At 40.4% G+C, this 22,350-nt stretch overlaps 2 protein-coding genes across 2 annotated transcripts; one reads left to right on the forward strand and one right to left on the reverse strand.

The window, feature by feature from the left end:
* Positions 1-425: 425 nt before the first annotated feature.
* On the forward strand, positions 426-2,838 carry s100t (S100 calcium binding protein T). The gene is made up of 3 exons (XM_067511429.1): positions 426-589; positions 1,506-1,668; positions 1,779-2,838. The coding sequence occupies exons 1-3, from the start codon at positions 492-494 to the stop codon at positions 1,941-1,943; spliced, it is 426 nt and encodes a 141-aa protein (XP_067367530.1). The 5' UTR covers positions 426-491; the 3' UTR covers positions 1,944-2,838.
* A 182-nt stretch (positions 2,839-3,020) lies between these two features.
* chrnb2 (cholinergic receptor, nicotinic, beta 2) lies at positions 3,021-20,751 on the reverse strand. The gene is made up of 6 exons (XM_067511428.1): positions 20,403-20,751; positions 11,059-11,204; positions 10,305-10,349; positions 9,126-9,235; positions 6,417-7,545; positions 3,021-5,204 (listed from the first exon to the last, which is right to left on the reverse strand). Exons 1-6 carry the CDS (start codon positions 20,467-20,469, stop codon positions 5,052-5,054), a joined length of 1,650 nt encoding a protein of 549 aa, XP_067367529.1. The 5' UTR covers positions 20,470-20,751; the 3' UTR covers positions 3,021-5,051.
* Positions 20,752-22,350: the final 1,599 nt, after the last annotated feature.

The raw sequence follows: 22,350 nt of genomic DNA on the forward strand, positions 1-22,350 counted from the left end.
TGTCATCATCAAATCATCAGTGTTGCGGACTAATTTCCCCTCCTTCAAATTCACTGTTTACACTCAGTATCTAATGAATTACTTAACTTTCATGAGAGTTTACATCTGAGAATAATAAGAATAATACCACATCTTATGTTTACAAGAGAACTTGTGGAGTATCTCTTTGTCATATTAAGAGTGAGTCAATTTACTTGTCTTGCTGTAGCTACAGTACCTCTAGTGTTTTCTGTTAATATGTCATATCTGACAGACTGCAATCAAGGGCAGGTAGGTCTTACCTGTGTCCATTCAGTGGAAAGCAGGTGTCTGATGCGTAAAAACAAAGGAAGGAGAGGAGATGGGTGGTTGGGGGGCGGGGAGGTTTGGGGGCGGGGAGGTTTGGGGGCGGGGTGGCGGGGTGGCGGGGTGGCAGGGTGGAAAAGAATAGAGCTGCAACAGGTGGAAGGAGGGACATGAGGAAGGGAGAAGAGAGATGGGTGGGGTGAAGGATGTATTTAAGACGATGTCCTCCTCATCTTTCCCTTCAGTTATTATTGCCTTTTCTCTCTTCACCTGACCAGCAGGCCAGAACTCGTCCTCTGCTCAGGTAAGAAACAGGGATAGGAAGATGAGGACAGAAGCTGGGAACAGATTTAATCCTCTGTACTGACAAATTGAGTTTGTACCACTCTGAGGTGCTGTTTCTGACTATTTTTGCTTTTGAAAATTTGTAAGGATGCATAATGCATAACGTTGTTTGTAGAAGGACTGGCTCTTCATAATGCTTCTTCAAATCAACAACAAAGACAGGAAACACTTGTAATGATGTTATATGGAAATGTCATTTATCTTGTGTGGACAGCAGTAAGAGCATGACAAAATGTCCTTCTGATAGTTTTTAAATAGTGTCTGTGAGGTTGGACTGTGTGAGAAGTGACTGACACTGAAGAAATGTCCTCACAGTTCAGAGGTGATGTAGGTTCAGGAAAGGCAAGCACTTACACATGTCTACCATGTTTTATGCTATCTGGTGCAACTAAAGGAAGAGCCGTATCAAATTGCCTTTGTGTGTCCTGGTTACATCTCTTTCACTGGCATGGCTGTTTTACCTACCTAGAGTTTCACTCTTATCAGATGGCTCACATGTCCGTCCGCTCACAGTCCTGACTTCCAAATGTCCTCTCAGTGGAGCAAACACACAAACAGTTTAGGATTAGTTTATCTGCAGCAAAAATCTTATCAGCACCACTGTCGGAGAGGAAACACTCCATGTGAGGAAACTAGGGGCTATGTAGGGTTTTTCCGACTGCCAAATAACTCTTCAATCACTAAAAGGATAGGCTGACACACCATCGGCTTGTAGTTATGTGTTATAGACTATGTGTGCTAGGGTGAGTCTATGACTTATGGCAGACTGGTCCTCCATGCTTCTCCATGAGAATTTTCAGACGGGAGTAACGACATTGCCTGCTCCTATTGTCTCCTTCCGCCTTCCGTTTTTTTTTAATTCTATCCTGCTCTAGAATGTCTTTGCCCAACCCGGAGAACGCTTCCACCCTGGAGAATGCCATGCAGCTCCTAATCCAGACCTTCCATAAGTACTCTGGAAAAGAAGGAGACAAATACACACTGAGCAGGGCTGAACTCAAAGAAATGCTTATCACAGAGCTCGGCAACTACCTCGGGGTAAGATGGCACATGGCACATGTACACATCTTGAACAAGGGTTCAAGATGGTTTCGTGTGTATAAAACACTTCAATCCTGCATTTCTCTTTTAAATCTTCACACATACAGAATGCTCAGGATAAGGAAGCAGCGGATAAGGTTATGGGCGACCTGGATTCCAACAATGATGGAGAGGTAGATTTTACTGAGTTCATCATACTGGTTGGGGCTCTTACTGTTGCTTGTAATGACTTCTTCTTGGAGTACAACGACAAGCAAGAGAAGAAGAAGTGAACACACCTACAGTACAAAGATGGCCACTCTGCAAGGGTCCAGGGAGGAAATCGTTTTGACAGAGGACAGGGACATCCTGGCATGGACTTCATGTGCCCTGACAAACAGACACACACACACACGCACACACACAGTCACACACACACACACGTATATCATAGTCACACCAGCATTAAAAGGGTGTTTGTGTATTAGTCTGCAATTGTTCCATCAACTGATTACAAACTGCATTTATTTCAATGTGAAAATCTGAAGGGTTTAAGTGATTTTTATGTTTGAAGATTTGAATATAGATCCATGCCTTTATCTTTGAGTGTATTTTATAACACAGTCAAGCAAAGGAATTTCCCCCTGGAAAGAATAAATGTGACCTTTATTCAAATAATGCAATGTTGGTCGTACTCTTTTAGAAAAGTAAAGATGAGCAATGATGCCTGATGGGCACCAGGTGGCAGCAAATGGACCTCAACTGATCCCAATAATTTTGTGACAGGACTGTTTTCTTAAATATATATAGTGGGATCAAAGTGGATTTAAAACTGATTTCTGATTACTGGTTAATATATAAACCTAATAACTTTTATGAAGTGATATAGTTAATTATAAAACATTCTGTCACTTTGCACCAAAAAAACAACAACAAAGGTTTAGATGCATATAAACATATTCAGTCTATACCCACACTGCAGAATAATGAGAACTTGAAGTGACCCTGCCTGGGCCCTACACCCATGATTGTTTCAAAACCGTGCTTCCTAAAAAAAACCAAAAAACAGTGTGAGTGTGTAGGTATGCGTGTGTGTTTGTGACTATACAAAAAGGATGTTACCAGCCTCAATGTTAGAAAGCCAGGAAATGTTTCTTTTTTTCCTTCTATCCTGTGCTGTAAGATTAATGGGAAGCATTTGTAATACAGTAATTTAAACATGAGTTGCATGTGTGTCTGTGTATATGTGTGTGTGTGTGTGTGTGTGTATGTGTGTGTGTGTCGTGTGTGTGTGTGAGAGAGAGAGAGAGAGAGAGACGTAAGCATGAAACACAGACACATTCTTTCATTAATCTGAACCTACAACCTTTATTGGTCTGGTTAAGGTGTGCACAGGAGCAGATTTGAGAGTCAGAAAGGATACGGTGAAAAATGGGGTATTATAATGAGAGAGGAAATGAGAAGAAAGGAAGGAGACTGGAGTGGCCAAAGAGAGCGGACAGGAGCATTTTGTCCATGTGGAGCTGTGTAGCTTACAGTTTCCATAGGTCTCTGGCTGGTTTTTCACGCTTTGAAATTTATGGGGATACTTTGTCCCATCCCAAAAGAGAGATAAATAGTTCCCAGTTAAAAACTGAGCTGAGTTGCAGACTTAGCCACACAATTGTTAAAAAAAAAAAAGAACCGAGAGAAACTCACACAAGTGTCACAGCAAGTGACAGTGATCAAGGATTAGACAGCATTGTTTCAAGAGATTTGTAGTTGCTTTCCTTTGCAGTGACAACACCAAGAGTCCTTTGTATCTGCCTATCCTGCTTTAGTCCACCTCACTATCTGGATTGTGCTTGCTCTTGTGGTGGCTTTTCTCTTGTCTATTTTAAAATTCCTTCATCCCATTAATCAGCCATTTTGTTAGAAAGAAAGGCGCCTTAATGAGTGTTTAGAGAATGTATGTTATCATTATTGTAACTGGATTAAATGTCAGAAATGTGTTTGCCCATGGACCAGATAAGGGGAGAAGACTGGAGAGAGCTTGCCAGGGATTATTAAAGACGGGCGGGGGAGACACACTTACAGTATGCTCGCCTGAACATTTTATCTGATGTGATGATGCATTTAGTTATGGGGCACGCATATACACACATACATGTCTACATATGCTATTTATGTTATATACATGAACATATTCCACTGCAGAAAAAAGGTATGCAGGAGATGAGAGGGGAGGAGAGGAGATCAGGTGAGATACTGTCTTACTCTGATCTGATCATCACAGCAACAACAAAAAATAAATTACATGTTGTGAAATTACATGTTAATACACATAGTAGCCTAACTGCCACGATAACATCCCCATCCTTCCACCAATGTATTTTGAAATTCTCCATTTTTGTTAAACTATGTTTCAATGTTTATCATAAATGAGCCCTCCACCATCTTGGCTCAGGTTCCTCAATTTATCTGGCGCTAGACTCATCTCACTGCAGCTGTGCACTCTGGCACAGCAGGCTGCTGTCATACTCTACTTACTGTGCAGAACTCTCTAAGCAATAACTGTCCATGCATAATCTATTACTTTCTGCCTTTGATTTTCATGTAATATTCCTGACTTCTCATTAAGACAAGTACCCTGTATTTATTTTCCTACACAATCTGTTGCATGTACACATACTGTGTTTTGTGTGTGCATCACAGGCTGTGTAATATGATTTGAACTAACATTCTTATGATATGTTATATCTATACAATCATACAACACACCTTAGCCTCTCTACTGACAACAGACCCTTGCATGAGCTAATGGAGAGAAATCTTAATATATACCTAATGCTAAAATGTGCTAAGCCACATAACTATGATGAAATATACTGAATCAGTTCACTGACAGCAGAGTTCTGAAAAAATAAATCAAATGTTTAGGAGTCTTGATATGAACCCCTTTCTGATTGGCTCCTACTGACATCAGTCAATAATATGAACAAGTTGAAGGCTGGCATGCCATGTGTCAACTAATCAGTCAGCATTAGGCAGAAGTGTATTCATTGGGTGGTTCAACAAAAAGTAATCAATGCTTTCTCACTCCCTGACTGGCTGAAGAGGAGAGCAGGGAGGGGCATTTCCACCAGAAAGGGGAGGTCCATCAATTGAACATCTGGACAAAAAAACTGCAGGAAAGAGAATGATTGAGTTGTCCTTTTTTCTTCATACAAGAAAAACTGTTGTTCGTTTCAAAAACGTTGCTATAAGGATATGGGCGTGATTGCTGTTGAGTTCCAGTTCTGGTTCCAGTTTACAGACACAATAAAAGCCAGACCTGCTCCCCTCCCCATTTTCACCCCTTGTCCTGCTGTGCTGATTGGTTGGGGAAGCTGTCTGTCAGTGTGTTTTTCACCAGGGGATGGTCAGCCTGGTGTGTTGGTAATGGTCTTGGCTGTGTAATTCTGGAAGAGAGGCTGAAGAAACATGCCAACTGTGCCAAACACGCACACAAACACAAAGATCCAAAGGAAGAGGCGGTCTATCACCATGGCAACGTACTTCCAGTCCTCGCTCACCTGTGGATGGGGGGAAATACAAGGGGTACAGGATGGGGTGAGGAAAAAGATTAAGGTGAGCAGAATCACACTCTGTCCTCTGTTTCTTACTTTGTTTATCTCTCTGACTTTAACTGGGTTAATGGGGGTGAAGGGTTAATGTGAGCAGAGACTCATTCAGCCACAATGCTCTGATGAGGTCTGACATGAGTCAAGGTGGAGGAGAAGGACATGAGAAACGAGAGAGAATGATGGAGGGCAGGGAAATGGAGGGGGGGGGGGGTGCTGACACTGTAACACCAGTAAAAAGGACTTAGGGAGGATGGGAATTGGGGGGAGGGGCAGGAGAGGGGGGATTGTAAAGTAGTTGGCATGGTGACAGCATGGTAGGCTAGATATGGCGATGATGGACAGAATTATAGATGACTGTGATAGTTTCTTTCATTCCAGGAGAGAAGCTTGGTCTCTTAAGGTGCCGCAAGAAAAAGCGACAAAGGAAATACCACCCTCCCTGTGCTGTCTTGGCTCCTCTATTACAGTGCTTTTCCACTTGCGCTCCTTCTCTATGCACACGTCATGCTGCTGCTATAATTACATGTCTGTGTTGAATATTTAGGGGGCTATGATTGCGTCACCAGATCTGTCTCCTCTGCTAATGTTCTGGTGTATTCCCCCAATGAGTTTCAAATTGCAGAGATAAATGCCACAGCTGTACAGCTGTATCGTCACTATAACTTAATATGACACTGAGAGGGTGTGTGGTGCTAAGGATACTTTTTAGACTTGGTAACAGATTCACATAAAAGACAATGGTATAATGTTATACACATATCAACATCATACATATTTTATTGCTATAAAGTAAGTGAGGGGGACTGCAGAGTCATGTGACCATTCTCTGTGGGTTTATCATTTTTAGTGGTAATCATAAGATCAACTGTTTAAAAAAGAAAGATAATAGCAACTTTTAAGAATGTAGGTAAAAAGCTATTACTGTTATCTCTGAGAATAGTTTAGTATTCAAATATAAAATTAATTTACTAAGACTCCTTACCAGGAAGTGTTTTTATGTTATTTGTTTATTTAGGGGAAAAAATAAAATGTTGTTTTATATTCCAAGTATCAATAAATACTGTCCCAAAAACCATAGTATTGACTGAGCTGTGAAAGGAATCAACAGATAATGATTCTGTAATGCTGTTAATGGTATTACACAAATTATGCAATACTCACACTTTGGTCGTCATCCTCACTCTTCATGTGGTTGGCAATGAAGCGTACTCCTTCCACAGCCTCCTCAAAGCCTGGACAAGCTTGAGCCAGCAGGGCCTGAGTCAGAGCAGGACCTCCTGCTGCTTGCTTTCCTCTTCCCAGGTTCCCAGACCCCCCCTCCCGGCCCTCCCTGACCCTGTTCAGACCGTCCATGGATCCTGCTCCGGATGTTCCCAGATCTCCTCCAAACTGTTTCACTGATGCCCGGTTTACATAGCAGGTACAAGGTTCACTGTCATTCTTGCCAAACAGCCCTGTGGATGTTCCGGCACCATTCCCACCAGAACTGCCCAGCCCGAGGCCCACCATCAAGGCCCCTGCCTCCCCACTGCGCCCACCTTCCTTCTGCTCATGCGCCCGTCTTCTTTGGCGCAGTCTCTGGCGCTCACAGCTGTTCCGGGGCTGGCGCATGAAGAGCAGGGCAGGAAGCTTGTTGAGGAAGACCAGTTTAACCCAGGGGGGCATCGTGTGTGTGGTGGGCGAGCGGTGATGGACGTTGAGCACACAAACGCTGGTGACGATAGAGAAGGTGACCAGGACCATGGTAAACATCAGGTACTTCCCCACCAGAGGGACATCTAGTGAAGTGGGTGGAACAATCTTGGAGATGAGCAAGAGGAACACAGTAAGAGCCAGCAGCACTGAGATGCAGAGCGTCATCTTCTCTCCGCAGTCTGAGGGGAGGTAGAACACCAGGATGGCCAGAGAAGTGATGAGCACACACGGGATGATGAGGTTGATGGTGTAAAAAAGAGGCTTCCTACGGATAATGAAGTCATACGTTATGTCCACATAGGTGGGGTCAGCTGGGTTCTCGTTTCGTCTGCCTGGCAGAGCGATAATATCCCACTCTCCACTAGGTGTGAAGTCATCCATGCTGGCCACATCAGCGCGGAGCACCAGATCTATCTCTGTGCGGTCATAGGTCCAGGAGCGGAAGCGTAGAGTGCAGTTCTGCTGGTCGAAGGGGAAGTGCTTGACCTCAATCTTACAAGCTGACTTATAGATGGCCGGTGGCAACCAGAAGATACTTCCATCATAGGAGACCACCGCGTTAGAGTAGAACGACACCTCATAAACCCCATCAGCACTAAAAGACAATGACAGAAAGGAGAAAGGAAAATGACTTTCAGACGTAAACAGATGATACAATTTTTTAACAATTTTGTAAGTGTAAAGCATGCTCACACACAAATACAGATTCAGAGGTGACAACCGAGAGACACTGAGGTGTCACAGGGCAGCAAGGTCACATACGTGCTTATACAAAACAGAGGCATGAAGGAAGTTGGATTAAATGAACACAAAGTCTAGACAGGGAACACGGCTCACAGGTCAGACTCATTAGACATTGCAGTCAGAAGTCACTTGACAACATTAAAGCTGTAGATTGAATTTCACTTAAGATTTTAGCGGGACAAATAATTCATTGTGGGTAAAAGTATACTGTAACATATGGAGGATCATTCATCATTTCTCACTGTACACAATTAACACTCACTCTTAAGACACTTGGAAACAGAGGTTATTAAATTAGTATCTAGGGGGTGTGCAGAGCTAATCTTCCAGTTTAAGTGACTGACAGAATTTCGAAGCAGTGAAGAAGACTGGAGGATAGCATGTTGACCCGGGTATGTGGGATTAACGGGATCACTTTAATCAGAGTGGGGTGGGTCAGGGATCTTTTAATCTTTAGTAAAGCCTGGACTGAGGCAGGGGAAGAGGAGAAGGCCAGACAGATCACTGTGCTGTGATGAGCTGATTTACATGCTGCAGACTGACTCTCAGTTTACATTACATTAAGCCGGTGTACAACATCCTTACCTCCATCAGACATATAAGCAAAATCAAAATAATAAACAAAACTAAAAGTGTTTCTGTTTTACACATGATAAATTTGATGCTGTAAAATGTATCCCTAAAACACAATTTGTAGCAAATATACAGTGGTTGATTTTAACTTAAATCTTTATTAACAACAGAGCAAAAACAGCAGTGCAAGTTAAGCTATGAGCTCATCTTTATGTCCTGTTTCGTAGAGAGTGGTTCCTTTGTCAAAATATAATTTTAAGCCTTAATTAAAACTAGATTTATAGTTGATACTTTGCTCCCACTGTGCACATTTTCAAGTAAATTGGTGTTTAATTAAATTAGAAAATTATCAAAGTACTAGTTGGTTTCTGAGTTACTGGAACTTGAATGTGAATATGTGCGTACAAAATGTACTAAAGATAGAGGTGTGGATGGGAATCAATCTGAGACAAACATCTAATTTGTGTCCCTGGGGTCTCCTTATAGATCAATACCAACACTAAAAGCATGGTATAGCAGAATCAAAACATACAGCTGACGGTGTAAAGCGTGTAAATTACAGGAGATGTTGTAGATAAGTCTAGATAAGTCTAATTGCAAGGGATATTTATGTGCAAATCGCCATCAACACTTCACTACACAAATACTGGTCTGTATGTCTCAGTGTGTGGAGCAGCTGACTCCCATCTTTGAAGTGTCTTATGAGACATGGAGTTAGCTTTAAAATAGTATCTGTTCAATGTGAGGTCTGCATGTGTTCATGTTGTGCATGCTTTCGATATAAATGCATCGATGAGCTTGTGCGTGTCTTCTACGAGTCTTCTGAAGTGAAGACAGGAGGGTGAGTAAGTGACTCACTTGTTGTAGAGCACTACGTCAGGCAACCAGATGTGTTTTGAGGGCAGCCTGACCTTCATCATTCCATCAAACTCCTCTGGGACCCAAGTCAGACGATAATCCTGCCACTCCTGAGGGCCAATAAAAACACAATGTTTAGTCACTTATCTGCCAATCACAGCTTTATGGAGACATGTTGAGAGGAGCAGACAGAATAAAGACTGTCTGTTTTTCTTTTCATCTGTCTGTCCAGTCTCCCGCTGCTCCCTGTCTATCTGTCTGTCTTGTCTGTCTGTCTGTCTGTCTGTGTGCTGAACGGTCATATAAACGCAAGCAGCCACAACTGGCATCTAAAAGACAGTCAGGCTGTTGCCATCTGCACATATGTATGTGCACCTGTATGTCCTCTGTGTAACCCTGATCAAAAGACCAACATCATCTCAGAAACTGTCACTGCCACACCTCTGTGACCTGTAACACCATCACTGTCTGGTCTGTTTTTGGTATAACCAGATGTGTCTGCTGTGATGCATTATGGTCTTTACAGTTTGTCTAGCCTCAGGACAGTTGTCCTTTGCTCCCCTGCTTAGTGATAGCAGGAATTACTATACTCACTTACATGACATGAATCCTTACATGCTCAAGTGAGTGAGAACATGACACAGAAAATAACTGTTAACAACTGTTAATAACTGTTATATGTTTAGCTACACATCCAAAATACAAACAGTAATTCGTTCTAAGACCTGCAGTCATAAGCCACCATGTTAAAGGCCTCAGAAAACCCACCAAAATAAGTAAGAAACAGGGGGTTTTGTTATCGTCAGTAATCCACATTTAAAATGTAAAAAATATACAAGCTGTACTTCTGATTCATAAATGCCACTTAATTTCTCATAGTTTTCCTACTAAATTACAAATTTTAGGTTTTCACAGGTGAGCATTGTTTGATGTCTCCCATTCCCCTTGATTTGATATTGTCTACTGGTATGAAAACACTGTTCCCATTGATTATGTATATAAATCAACACATACAGTTAAGTCTTTTGATCTTTTTTTCACTAACATTCAACTCCCTAACATTTTTAACTGGATGTCACACTATGAAACCTAGGAAAAAGTGTAAAATGTCTACATGTTATGTATATATGAACATATGTATATGAACAGCTAAATGAGGGAAAGAGTGGGTGGTCTCACCTGCGTTAGCCAGACGTTAGTGGTCATCACCTGCTCTCGTTCATGCTGCAGAGAAAGAACACAAATACATTACAAACAATGAGTAAAGGGCTGCCTCTGTAAATCACTTTAGTACTTTGACAAGTTGTAGGCTTTGCAAGTGACATATTTCAAAATATTGCAGTCCTATTTAACTTCAAAATGAATATCCTTACATAGAGCATTTTACTTTAACATGGTAGTGATTTAACCACTATGCATAAGGTTGTTTTTAGTGATGTAAAAAAAACTAAGTATATTTAATTAAATAGTCTACTTAAGTACAGCTATTACTGTACTTGAACTCTCTTGTACTTTGGTATTTTAGGTTACTTTACGTCCTCTACGTTTATTCCAATATATTTTAGAAGAAAACGTTTTTTCTCTTAATTTATTTGATTATTTTCTACTTACCTATAAGATATTAACATGTCAGCTTGTAGAATTTTCAAACTGCTCACAATGGCTAAAAATAAAACTTCACATCAGGCCTTAGACTGAGAATAGACTGATGGTCGGACGGATTTGAGATTTCCTGAGATTTTCATCACTGAACAACTTCAAACCAGTAATTTTGCAGAGTGATAATTTTCAAGCTAGAATAGCAAGTCAGTAATATGTAATTAACATCATCCACTGGATTTATAAACAAAACTTAAAGCTGAATATCATATTGAATCATCCTTAGAATCATCCACAGATACAAACACACAAGTCCAGATGTGCATATACACACCACACTGATGAGTTGGGCCAGTGACACCATCAGCTGCACAGTAACCAGCTCGGACCCATTAGTCGCGGGACGGATTAGTTTGTTGTAGTGGGCAGGGTTTAGGAGATGCTCCACCAACCGCTCCTCAGTGTCTGCCCCGAGGCCGCCTGTAATGAGAACACATTGTCATCATCATCATCTGCCTCTATCAGGAGACAAAAATGTCACAGCCATCTGGGTCTCTCTTGGCATTATTTAAAACGTTTTTGCATCGGATCTGCAGTACAAACACACAGGAGCAGAAAATGAGTGATGCTGTTTAGTTTCTCTGATTGGCCAGTGCCAGCACTAGGATGAGCTGCGTGGCCATTCATGTGTATTGAGAATGCAAAGTCTCTGAACCATGGCTTTACTCATCACTGTCGGCTGGAGCACATCAGCACAGCTCAATACACATTTCTTGCTACATCTGACACCACAAGAGTGAGTCAACCAGCCTGAGCGTCTCTATCACCATCCTTTTTGTCTCTGTCGGGCTCTTCATGCCTCTGCTCAAGGTCTATCTGTTCTCCTCACCCTAACTGCCAGTCTTTTGTAGCTGTGGGTTATTTTCACGTCATTTCTCACCTCTCTTTTCCTGCCTCTTACCCCCACTGCTGCCTTCCTCCTGTCCGCCATCCCTCCATCTGTAGCAGACCAAAGTGAAATATGTGTGAGTGGTCGAGTTTGGGCAGAGCTGTCACAACACCACACATAGGAGGGGAGGCATTTCACTGAGAGACAGGATGCACTGAGATAAACAACTGTTCTGCACATCGTCCTTCCTTCCTCTCTTTCTCCTCCTATTCACTCACTACCTTTCTGGCATCTGTTCACTCCTGTGATGCATCTTTTCCCTCTCATAATTCCCTCACACTTTCCTCCTGAAGATAAACACAGGCTGCATACTGTAAACTTGGTACCAGAGTTGTCATTTTTTAACCTGCTATTTCAGAGGCTGTGCAGGAAAAGCCGACTGGGTTTAAATCAACACACAGTTCTGTTTTTATTTTTCCTAATTTGATAAACTTCTTTAAATGAAAACATTTCATATTTCAACAAGATTCACATACAAAAACTACAAAAACAGGAATTATGGTGTCTTTGAAGCCACACAATGACTGGGCAATGCATTTGTGACCCAATGCTAAAATACTTACAGAACATAACAAAGCAAACAAACCCCATTCCACTGTTCCCACACCTTTGGCATTTATTTTTCACTGAAAGACTTGCAAGAACTGAACAGAGTATTCATTTAACAAAATGAATTGATTCTCTCTATTTCTGACATTTTAAAATTAAAACAATTATTTAGAAAATAAATGTCAGATTGAGCAGTGATAACCATCAGCTGTAGCTCTTGTTAATACTTCTTGTGAAATACAGTCACAACAGAGACAGGTACAATTGAGAGAAACAAAAATGTTGGCATTTAGTGTTTGAGTGAAAGTGACGATTCTGGAAGCAAACTAGATGAACTCCAACTGCAACTCTGAATGTGCGTGTCTCTGAAAGACTCTCTGACCCTCTGTCCTCTAGTCCTCCCTTGAGTTATACCATCCCCCTCCTCTCCTTCTCACCCTGCTGTGTTCACTAAACAAGAATGATAGCCTCTGTCTCAGGATCAATGAGGACTCTATTCATGTCCCATAAACTCAACCTGTAATTCCTCACTCCGCCCCTTTTTTTTAAATCTGCTCCTTCCTGCATCCATTCTCCATCTCATTTTCTTTTTTCATCCAAGCTGATCCATATTTTCTTCTCACTCCCCTGACCGTCTTCCTACATCTCCCTTGCTGTTATCTCCATCACCAGGTCGCTGACAGCCACTGTCCATTTATTGTCCCTTTCCTTGCTAATCCAACATCATCAATACCCATCTTGTCTGCACATGTGTGCAGCACTCTGGTTGTTTATTGTGCATGAGCACCAGCTTGTGGTTTTGTGCGTGTGTCTTTGTGTGCGCACACATTCAGTGGGGAAATAAGCATTGCTGTCTGTGTCTCGAGCTTATGAGTAATGTGTATTACTCCCAGAAGCGCAAGGCAATAACAGTGTCAGATGAGACAGAAGCTAATACTCACTTAAACAATGATAAACCAGAAAACATTCGTACTTTTGTCAGCCACACTCAAAATGTAAATGGTGGGATCATGCCAATTCCCTTGACTGTAGATGACAACGTAAGTCTTGTCAAAACAGTATTTAATGATACACAGTTTCTGAGATGTTATGCAATTATTATTTTTTTCATTTCTTCATTTTATATTGAACTGTCTGTGCACATACATCTATAATAAATATGACTGCAATGCTGGGTCTTAGCTTATCAAACTGGCCCCATCTGAACCTCATAACAAACAAGAACTGACGCACGTCGATATTACGTCTTTTGAGGTGCAGCATGAGGAGTAATTTAGTGTTATTTCACTTGAGATGAATGACACCCATCCTTACATGAAGCCAAAACAAAGTTGGAGGCCAAACTAATTAAGTTGTTGAAATAAAAAAGAAATTTTCTCAGCTATTTCAAATTTTTAATTAAAAATTTCTGCATTTATGTTTTTAGCTCTAAAATTTCATCACAGATTTCAACAGGTCAGGGAACCAGTGTCAAGCTACAGCTGGAAATAATTATTTTAGAGAACAACCAATTTTAATATTTTCAATATTTCTTTTGAACTTAAACATTTACTGTACTTAAATACTGTAGGTCTGCCATATGGTTCCCAATATTTGTATTTTGATGACAATGTAAATAAAATGAAACATGTAGAAGTCTCTGGTGTCTTGGCTCATGAATTCATGCTTTCTTTTCACATTTCTTTTTACTTTTTAATCTTTTTTTAAAATGACTAAAACATTTGCCTGGGCTCAGGATTAAAGTCTAAACTAATATCATATGGCAGTGCGACAAATTAGAGGCCCAAATAGAGAGCTTTAGTCTGTTCTAGTTTTTCTTATCTTGAGAACTGCAAAAATACCCCCACACTCTGCTCTGATCACTTGGCTGCTCATCTGCAGCACTTATTAATGTTGTTGAACAAAGACTGAGCTCTATTTCTCTCTCCTTCTGCATGCAACTCTGTAATACAAAAAGCAGAGCTCTGTGGACGTAAAGTTGCTGTTAGTGAAGGTTGTATTCTGGTAGTTTCCAGTGCAAATATTGCAAACTTAATGTGACATTATGAATATTTCAGCAGATCTCCCCATTAGACCCTGGAGCGAGGGAAGCTAAACACCACCATGCACATGCAAACAAACTAATTCACATACAGCTCAGTGACACTGCTCAGGAACAGATGAGATGGTAGCAATCACCACTGAGTTTCATTGTTCCACAACTGTGATCGCTTCTCTATCTATCCTTTTAATAATCATTGGTCTTAACATGCTTAACTCTTATTCCTTACTTGGGATAAATCAGTGTTTTCCGTAGCTTGAAATATCATATTGAGTAATCAATGGATGCATTTTACAGTATCTGTTGTTTACAATGCTACTCAGAGGCCGCAAAGTCCACACAAGCTGTAAAGATAAATGTGGAGAAAATGAGGGCGAAGCAGAGCTAAATTGAATTATCTCGCTAAATCTAAGTAATGATCTCTATTTATATAGTAGGGCTTGCTCAAAGGGAAATGGTTGGAGGAAAAGTAGGGTCACTTTCTGATGCCTCGGTGCTCTGCTGAACATGCTTTTTGGCTGCAGCTGGAAGCTTTTATGCTAAAATATTCTTAAATCAATATTGGAGAGATCCATTGATCTACTGGCAACACCCAATTGGCTCTGTAGTGCCCATAATACTGAGATATTAATATTGATCCTCCATCCATCTGCAATTTCACAGCACTCCAGAAACAAAGCCATCCCACCGTGGACTAACTGAGGCCGGAAGCTTTATTGTTGCCAAATTGAAGAAACATCCAAGTGAAGAAAAGCGTGGTCAGCTTTTTTGTAAAAGCTAATAATTTTACAAAATTGTAAAAGCTAATAATGATGAGAAAATATGTTTTACAACAATGAGATTAGCATGTTTTATCCATCACCTTCTGCTTTATATGTAATTCTATTCTTTGATAAGATCTCCATAATTAAAACATTATTACTAATGTACATAATGTACATTTCAGAAAAGAAAAAGTTGCATGGCTTTTGCAGAATTAAATTGTTAATATGTAGGGGCGGCAAAGAATATCTATTGGAAGCAATCCAACCCAGAATTTAAATATTTGATATCATTTTAAATGTTAGAGGACATCAACAATCATCATCAACAATCACTTGATGATCAATTTAAAAAACTTTTATAAAATGATTTCTGTACTAAAGTTTAAACAAACATTCCCAGGTTTCAGCTTGTTAAATGTAAGAATTTGCTTTACAAAATTTTATTTTAATATTTGTTCTCAATACCATGTGTTTTTGTAAATTATAATTTTATAGTTTTTTCACTTTGTCACTTTATGAGCCTATAATTGCTCAGGGAGTCTAAGTGAATCTAATCAACTTATTAGTCAGCAATACAGAAAACAATCATAAATTGCAGATTTTTATTGGTCTTTTCAATTTTTCAGTATACAAATAAGCCATGATTTCTAGTCCATACAGATACAAGTACATATTACAAGTACCTATTTTTATTTTTTTAAATCTAATACAAAGGTGCCAGCTATTTTTAATATACACTCTATATTGTATCTGCGTAATACTGCCTCAGTGGGCAGGATGATGCTGAGCATAATAAACGTCACATCAGGGGAAATTTAGATTATTAAAGCAAAGTCAGGTTTAGGCTACTGAAGTTGAAAAGCTCTGCTATCAGGCGTTTGGATTTAAAATCTCCATAACTCCACTTGTTTCAAACATATAGGTTTTTATTATTTACAGCACAAGGAACACAGGTATGAATGAAAATGTATATTTTTTTCTAACAGTGATCTCTATAGACTGCAGTAAACTTCATAACATAGACTCTATTGTCCCTCTCATGATGGCTATTATTTGAGCTATTTATTGGCTTCTCATGATTAATAAGACTCAGCCGTCACTGTATTGAAACCTGCTACCTGACTGTAAAATGCACTGAAGAGATATGAGGTCACCTGTCTGACATGCAACGCATGCAGCTACAGATAACAACTTGAATCTTGAAAAAACATGTTTTTTTATTGTTCTGCAAAGGCATGGCTTGACAGGCATATTTGTGTATTTGTGTACTTTTCTGGGGTGGTATAATCTTAGATGTCGAATCATCCCCACACCTTCAGGAACCTTCATCTGATGGCTTAGCACGAGCACACGTCTACTAAAAACACCTGCACCACAGTAACATAAGCAAGCCTTACATAACTCAAGTGCATGTTTCTGTTTTTTTAATGTTCTTAGACAAAGTCCAAATTAAAACTTGTAACTCCTCAAACATCTGTTATCTGCCTTTTTTTTTTCTCCACTGCTTAAATTTCTATTAAACCTCTGCGCTCTCCCTCTGCTTCCATCTAATCTCCAGGGCCACACATTGCTGTGTGCTGCTACTACTGATGCACATTCATTCACACAAACACACTGACTCACACATACACACACAATGTAGTAAAAATCGCACATGAGATCTGGCAGTTTTATACAGGGAATGACACGCATTCTCACATACTTGCATTTCTAAATACAGATGCAGTCTGTATCTTCTGATCTGATCCTGTTGCCAGACAAAATAGGTGCACAAGATAAGACAGAAAGTGACATAAATAGGGAGGGAGAGAGTGAGACGGCTGTTGTAACGTGCAGGTTAAGATGCTGCAGAGATCAGGGAGCTGGAACATTGCTGCACAAAGTGATGACAGGCCAAACTGACTGTGCAGAACTTTCTAGACTGTAACACTGCCAAGGAAATGATACCCTGATTCTAATAAGTGCATTCATAGAGTACAGGACAAAGATTAAAATGCATGTACGCTCTCATATATACTCATACAGATAAATATTTTTCTGGTGAGGAGAGTATAAGTGTGCAGTCAAACTTATCCTTGTACTCTTTATATCCTCAGTTGATGAGACCGCCGCACACTGTGCTTCATTTACAGTTACCCCTGCATCAGGTCAACTGAGCACCACAGACGTGTTTATTATGCATGGACTGCTGGGGAAATGACAAGAGACATCCTCCACTCTCAACACAGAAAGGCCACATCCTCACGGCAGTGTCTAAGACAGCTGGTGAAATGTCCTTGAGCGTCCTTACACAGCCAACAAATGAGGGAGTCCTTTTGTGATTCTTTGTGTATCCGTGAATTTTATTTTTGTAAGAAAGTACTGTTGTGGGTCTGATGGTGTAAAGTTCTGATTTTTTCCCCTTTCATCTGATCACCACCCTATTTTTTGCTCTGACAATGGATACTTTTGTGAGTGTGTGTGCATTACTGTGACTCAAAAACACATCTCATTGTTTCTCATTCTCATTTATGGAAATGTGATAGGAATGTTACGAAGCCTGGGGGCCACTGTAGGCAAATGAGAATGCATAAGATCATGTAGTAAGTCTGGGCCTATGCACATGTCATACATATTTAACTGTTGTGTATTTTTCTCGTTCCCTTGTGGGTAAATCTTTAAATTTTGTTATCATGAGCTTGTGCACCAGATATGTGTGCAAACATGTGCTTGTTGTGAACTTGTCTTCAAATGCGCTTGCCTGTGTTTTAATGTGGATTGATTTTATATTCTCTGAGGATTATGCTAATCAGTTTTCTCCCTTCAGGGAAGATAACTCATTACTCCATGGTTTAACAGAATTCCTTAAAGTGATAATTAATGTTGTTAGTGGTCCCTCTCACTTAGTGCACACATGTTGGTTTAAAATCAGGAATGACCAACTAACAAATACTTGGGATTTTCTACTACTTTGTTTTCCCACTGCTGGCCCTATTTTATTTTATTTTATTTTATTTTACATTTACTCATTTTTATTCATTTTCTATTTTTATGTATTTTTGCCCCTGTGAGTATGTGTGTGTGTGTGTGTGTGTGTGTGTGTGTGTGTATATATATATATATATATATATATATATATATATATATATTTAACTGGCTATTATATCTGTGCACATACCTACCCTAACCTGCTTTGAGAAAGTGTCATAAAAATACAGTGAGCCCATAACAAACATTATTTAAACATGTAAACGTCAAAAAATATTGTGTGGGTTTTTTTTTCGTGTGTAAATGTTTGTGATTTTTCTCTAAAAAAATATCATTTGGAGCTCAAGCATAAACACGCCAATCAGGCATAAGATTCTGTCCACCTGTGCTATTTAAGGCAATCCAATACAGTGGCTCTGCCACCAATTCTAATTTTAAAAGGTTATAATGTCTCAGTTTTTTAGTTGAAACTTCTACTACATTTTTATTGACAGTTTTGACAGTTTTAACTAAACAAACCAAGAAATTATAAGCTTGTAAAAGCAGAATTGCAATTGACTCTATTGGATTGCATTAAATTGCACAGGTGGTCATAATGTTATGCCTCATTAATGTATGTTCTTATAATTTCTTATAAATTGTAAAAATGTTACTGTTTTAAGTTAAAATATAGTAAAATAAAACAAAAGTCTTCTATTAAAATGTTATGTGTTATCGTTGTGTGTGCGTGTGTGTGTGTATGAATATGGACATGGTGGCTAAAATGATAAATGGCAGGTTAATGCAGGTTAAAGCATTTTTTACTGGATGTCTTTGTGATGGCTTCTGGATGTATTGTGTGGTGTAAACCTCTTTTTCTGTATGTGTGTGTCTGCGTGTGAGTGCGTTTGTGTGTGTGTGAGTGTGGAAATGGTTGCTAGAATGATAAATGGCAGGTTAATGCAGGTTAAAGAATTCTTTTTACTGGATGTCTTTGTGACGACTCCTGGATGTATTGTGTGGTGTAAACCTTTTTTTCTGTGTGTGTATGTGTGTGTATGGCTGTGTGTGTATGTGTGACACAGTGAGAAAGCAGGAGCATGTTGTCGCCATGGGTGATGATGAATGGTTAGTCAGTGTGAGGCAGATGGCCATGCGTGCCTGTGCGTGAGTGTGTCAGTGGATGGAGGTGTATTGAAGTGTGAGGTTATGTGTACTACTACAGTGACAGTCTTTTTGCTTGAAGGCACCTAGCTGGCCTTTGCCCTGTCACTATTATGGATTGGCTGAAAATATTAAGGCACTCCTAATTCAGCCAATCAGCTGGTGTGTTTCCCATTCTGCTTAGGGCGAACTCTTGCTGAGCAGAAATTAACACCAAATTAGAGCCAACTTATGGAGGTGAAAAAAAGCCCAACCACCATAATAGCTCTACACTTAACACATACCTCATTTGCTCCAACAGCAGTAAAGCAACAGCATCATAAATAAAACTGACGTACCGATCTAATCTGTCCTACGGATCCTATCCGTCCTAGTCCTACCGTAGAGACAAAAAGACCATTCAACTGTCTAAGCTGTTTTGCAGAGACAAAGGGATTTTCCTGTAGTGCTGGATGACACACTGTCCTTTGATGACAGGATGTAGAATTTGTTGTAGCTCAGTGTGGCTCTCATTAATCTGCCCACTCAATGCAAGGCCTCAGTGTTAATGAGAAGGGGGGGGGAGGGGGTAAATTGGTGATAACACAATTTCTTTCATTCTCCTTTCAGTGTTGAAGGGTAAATGCACCTGTAGTTGCCCTGGGTTTTTTTTCAGAGGTGAGTTTATAATGTTGTACATTGGCAATGAGTTGCATATTTACAATTTGTGTAATTTCACTTGTGTTTAGTTAACTTACAGCAAAAACGTTTTCTCTATGTGCAAACACTCCAAAATGGTTTAAAATGTGCCCTATTTGTTTTGCTTTGTTGCCCAAATGTGATTTATTTTAGCAAAAGCCTAAAATAATAACAAATCTAAATCATAATACCACTGCGATGCAAAACCACACGCTATTGATTTATAAACACACTTCATTAAGTTTATCAGACACAGTAACTTACATTCTTTTCTAGCATGTTTAAAGGTAAAATGTAAATCATGTTGTTCATCAGCCTAATGTTTCTACATTGCACGCATGTATGAACTGGACAATATTGCTCCACTACATCATTCCGTCGTGCTCGTCGCTGTTGAGAAAGATGGTGACACAGCAATGAAAGAGTACTTTTCTCCACCTCCGCCTCTCCTCAGCATCAAACCACCCCTTTTTGCTTCCACACTTATTAGTTGAAAGAAAACATATACCCCGCTTGAACGCGCGCGGTTTTGGCCCTACAAAGGTGACGATGCACCGATGGAGCCATTAAACGGGCAAGTTACTCACCTCCCGCAATGGCGAGAAGAACCACCAGCATCAGCAACGGCGGCGGTGACGGGCTGTCGTCCATCATCTTACGTGCGTCCGAGACCGAAAGGTGTTCACCGGGATGGAGAGGCCACCGCTAGCAGACCCTCAGTGTTCCTCCCCTCCTCCTCACAAGCCAAAACCTTGCTTCACTCTCTACCTGGCATGATGACGTCAAGTCTCTCTGTTTCTCCACACTTCTTGCCAGATAAGGAGAAATTATAAATATCTCTGCGGACCCAGGTGAGCGCTGCTCCGGCTCGTGCTGTGCTGGCTCTCCGAGCTGAAAACCGCTCACTGATGCGACGCGCTGGAGAAGCGGGGGCGGGGCGGGGGGGCGCGCAAGAGAGCAGGGTGGGGAGGCAGGAGTGGAGGATGTGGCATACCTCAGAGGCTACACAGCCAGCACCATATAATATTCATCACGCTTAGGCCAGTAGGTGCTTGTGGTGCCTAATAGTGACTTCATAATGACCTTGTCAAAGTTAATGACGTCTGTCATCTGCTCTTGTTTTGTCTTTAATATCAGCCTTCTGGCCAAATAGTTGTAGTACTGGCAAGTAGCAAATGGTTGCCTAGCAAACTTTAACCTACATGTTACCATCTGCATAACAGTATTTTGCCCACATGAATTTATTAATTTTAATATTATAATAGGATCAAATAAGCAAGACTTATATGCCATAACAGTGTCTTGGGGTGTTACTTTCTGTGTATACTTATCACATCTCTCCCCATTAAAATAATCTCACACCACCTTTCCTGCTTGACCCTAATGTTGTGTGAACACTAAAAGCTGCAGGGTCTGTATCATGCTTCATCTTTTACATGCGCTCTCTCATTTCTAATGTTACCTTCCTGTAGCCTATCTTTCATTAAATAATATAATTGTTTCTTCCTCTATGTAGGCCACTGAAGTGACCTCTAATCTGCACTTGCAAAGGCAAGCATGCATGATGGAAGATGGGGAAGGAAGAACAGGTAGAAGGGGGGAGGTAAGAAGGTAAGAGAAGCATAACTTTTTTGAGGGGCAGAGGGAATGCAGCAAATAAAAAGGGGTACAAGGCTCAAAAAGCAGAAGGGAGGGAGAGGATGGGAGTCAAAAGAATGTGGGAGGCAGGGAGGGATGGATAGAGGAAAGCATAAACAGAGTAAATAGGATCGCAGGATGCCGGGAGGAGGCGGTTGCCGTGGTGACAAAGAGAAACCAGAAAGCTTTTGGAGGAAACTACCTGTTTCTCCCTCATTTTGTGTGTTTCCGTCACCAGCAAGCACAAAGAAAAATTGAAATGCACGGCTGGCACACACCCATACATGCAGGCCTAAATGCGCACAATGCATGACGCTACACACAAATGAACATGTGCACGCACGCACAGGCATTCTCTTCCACAATCATGTCTTCCTCTCTCCAGCTATCTTTAAACACTCCTCCTCTCCCCCCTCTCCACCTCACCTCTGTATTGAATGAGCTGACCTGACAGTGCTCCTCTTCTGCACTGAGTGCTGTGAGTCTCTCGCTGAATTATTTAAAAGCTGGGACCCCCACGAGTGCTTGTCTTCCCCTAACACCCCCTCACGCTCTCCCTCCTTCTCGCTCTTCTTTCCCCTGTCCCTTCTTATGGTGTCATTCTGTCAGTGACTTCCTGTGGTTCTGTTACATCTGGATAAAACTTTGATTACAACATTTACATTTAAGCTACAAATCACAGGCTGATTAAGTGTTTTTTTAAGGTATTTTCATGTTACTCAATTCTTCTTTAAAAGGTAATTATTTTACAACTCCAGTTGTAAAGTATTATTATTAGTGTGGATACTCTTGTAGGCTAAGATTGTCGAAACAAGACATAATATTAAAGGTTACTATAATAGTTTAAACAATAGTAATTTTTAAAAATGTATTAACACATGCACACTTTTACTGTCT

The sequence above is a fragment of the Channa argus genome, chromosome 7 (genome assembly GCF_033026475.1).
Source record: "Channa argus isolate prfri chromosome 7, Channa argus male v1.0, whole genome shotgun sequence".
Taxonomy (NCBI): Eukaryota; Metazoa; Chordata; class Actinopteri; order Anabantiformes; family Channidae; genus Channa; species Channa argus.

What these genes read in the sequence shown, in the direction of transcription:
- chrnb2 (XM_067511428.1), bottom strand. Translation starts at nt 20,469, where the DNA reads ATGATGGACGACAGCCCGTCACCGCCGCCGTTGCTGATGCTGGTGGTT. An exon ending in TCTTCTCGCCATTGCGGGAG is followed by an intron (nt 11,205 to 20,402) that starts GTGAGTAACTTG and finishes TTCTCATTACAG; the next exon opens with GCGGCCTCGGGGCAGACACT. An exon ending in GACGTAGTGCTCTACAACAA is followed by an intron (nt 7,546 to 9,125) that starts GTGAGTCACTTA and finishes ATTGTCTTTTAG; the next exon opens with TGCTGATGGGGTTTATGAGG.
- s100t (XM_067511429.1), top strand. Translation starts at nt 492, where the DNA reads ATGTATTTAAGACGATGTCCTCCTCATCTTTCCCTTCAGTTATTATTG. An exon ending in AGAACTCGTCCTCTGCTCAG is followed by an intron (nt 590 to 1,505) that starts GTAAGAAACAGG and finishes ATCCTGCTCTAG; the next exon opens with AATGTCTTTGCCCAACCCGG. An exon ending in AGCTCGGCAACTACCTCGGG is followed by an intron (nt 1,669 to 1,778) that starts GTAAGATGGCAC and finishes TCACACATACAG; the next exon opens with AATGCTCAGGATAAGGAAGC.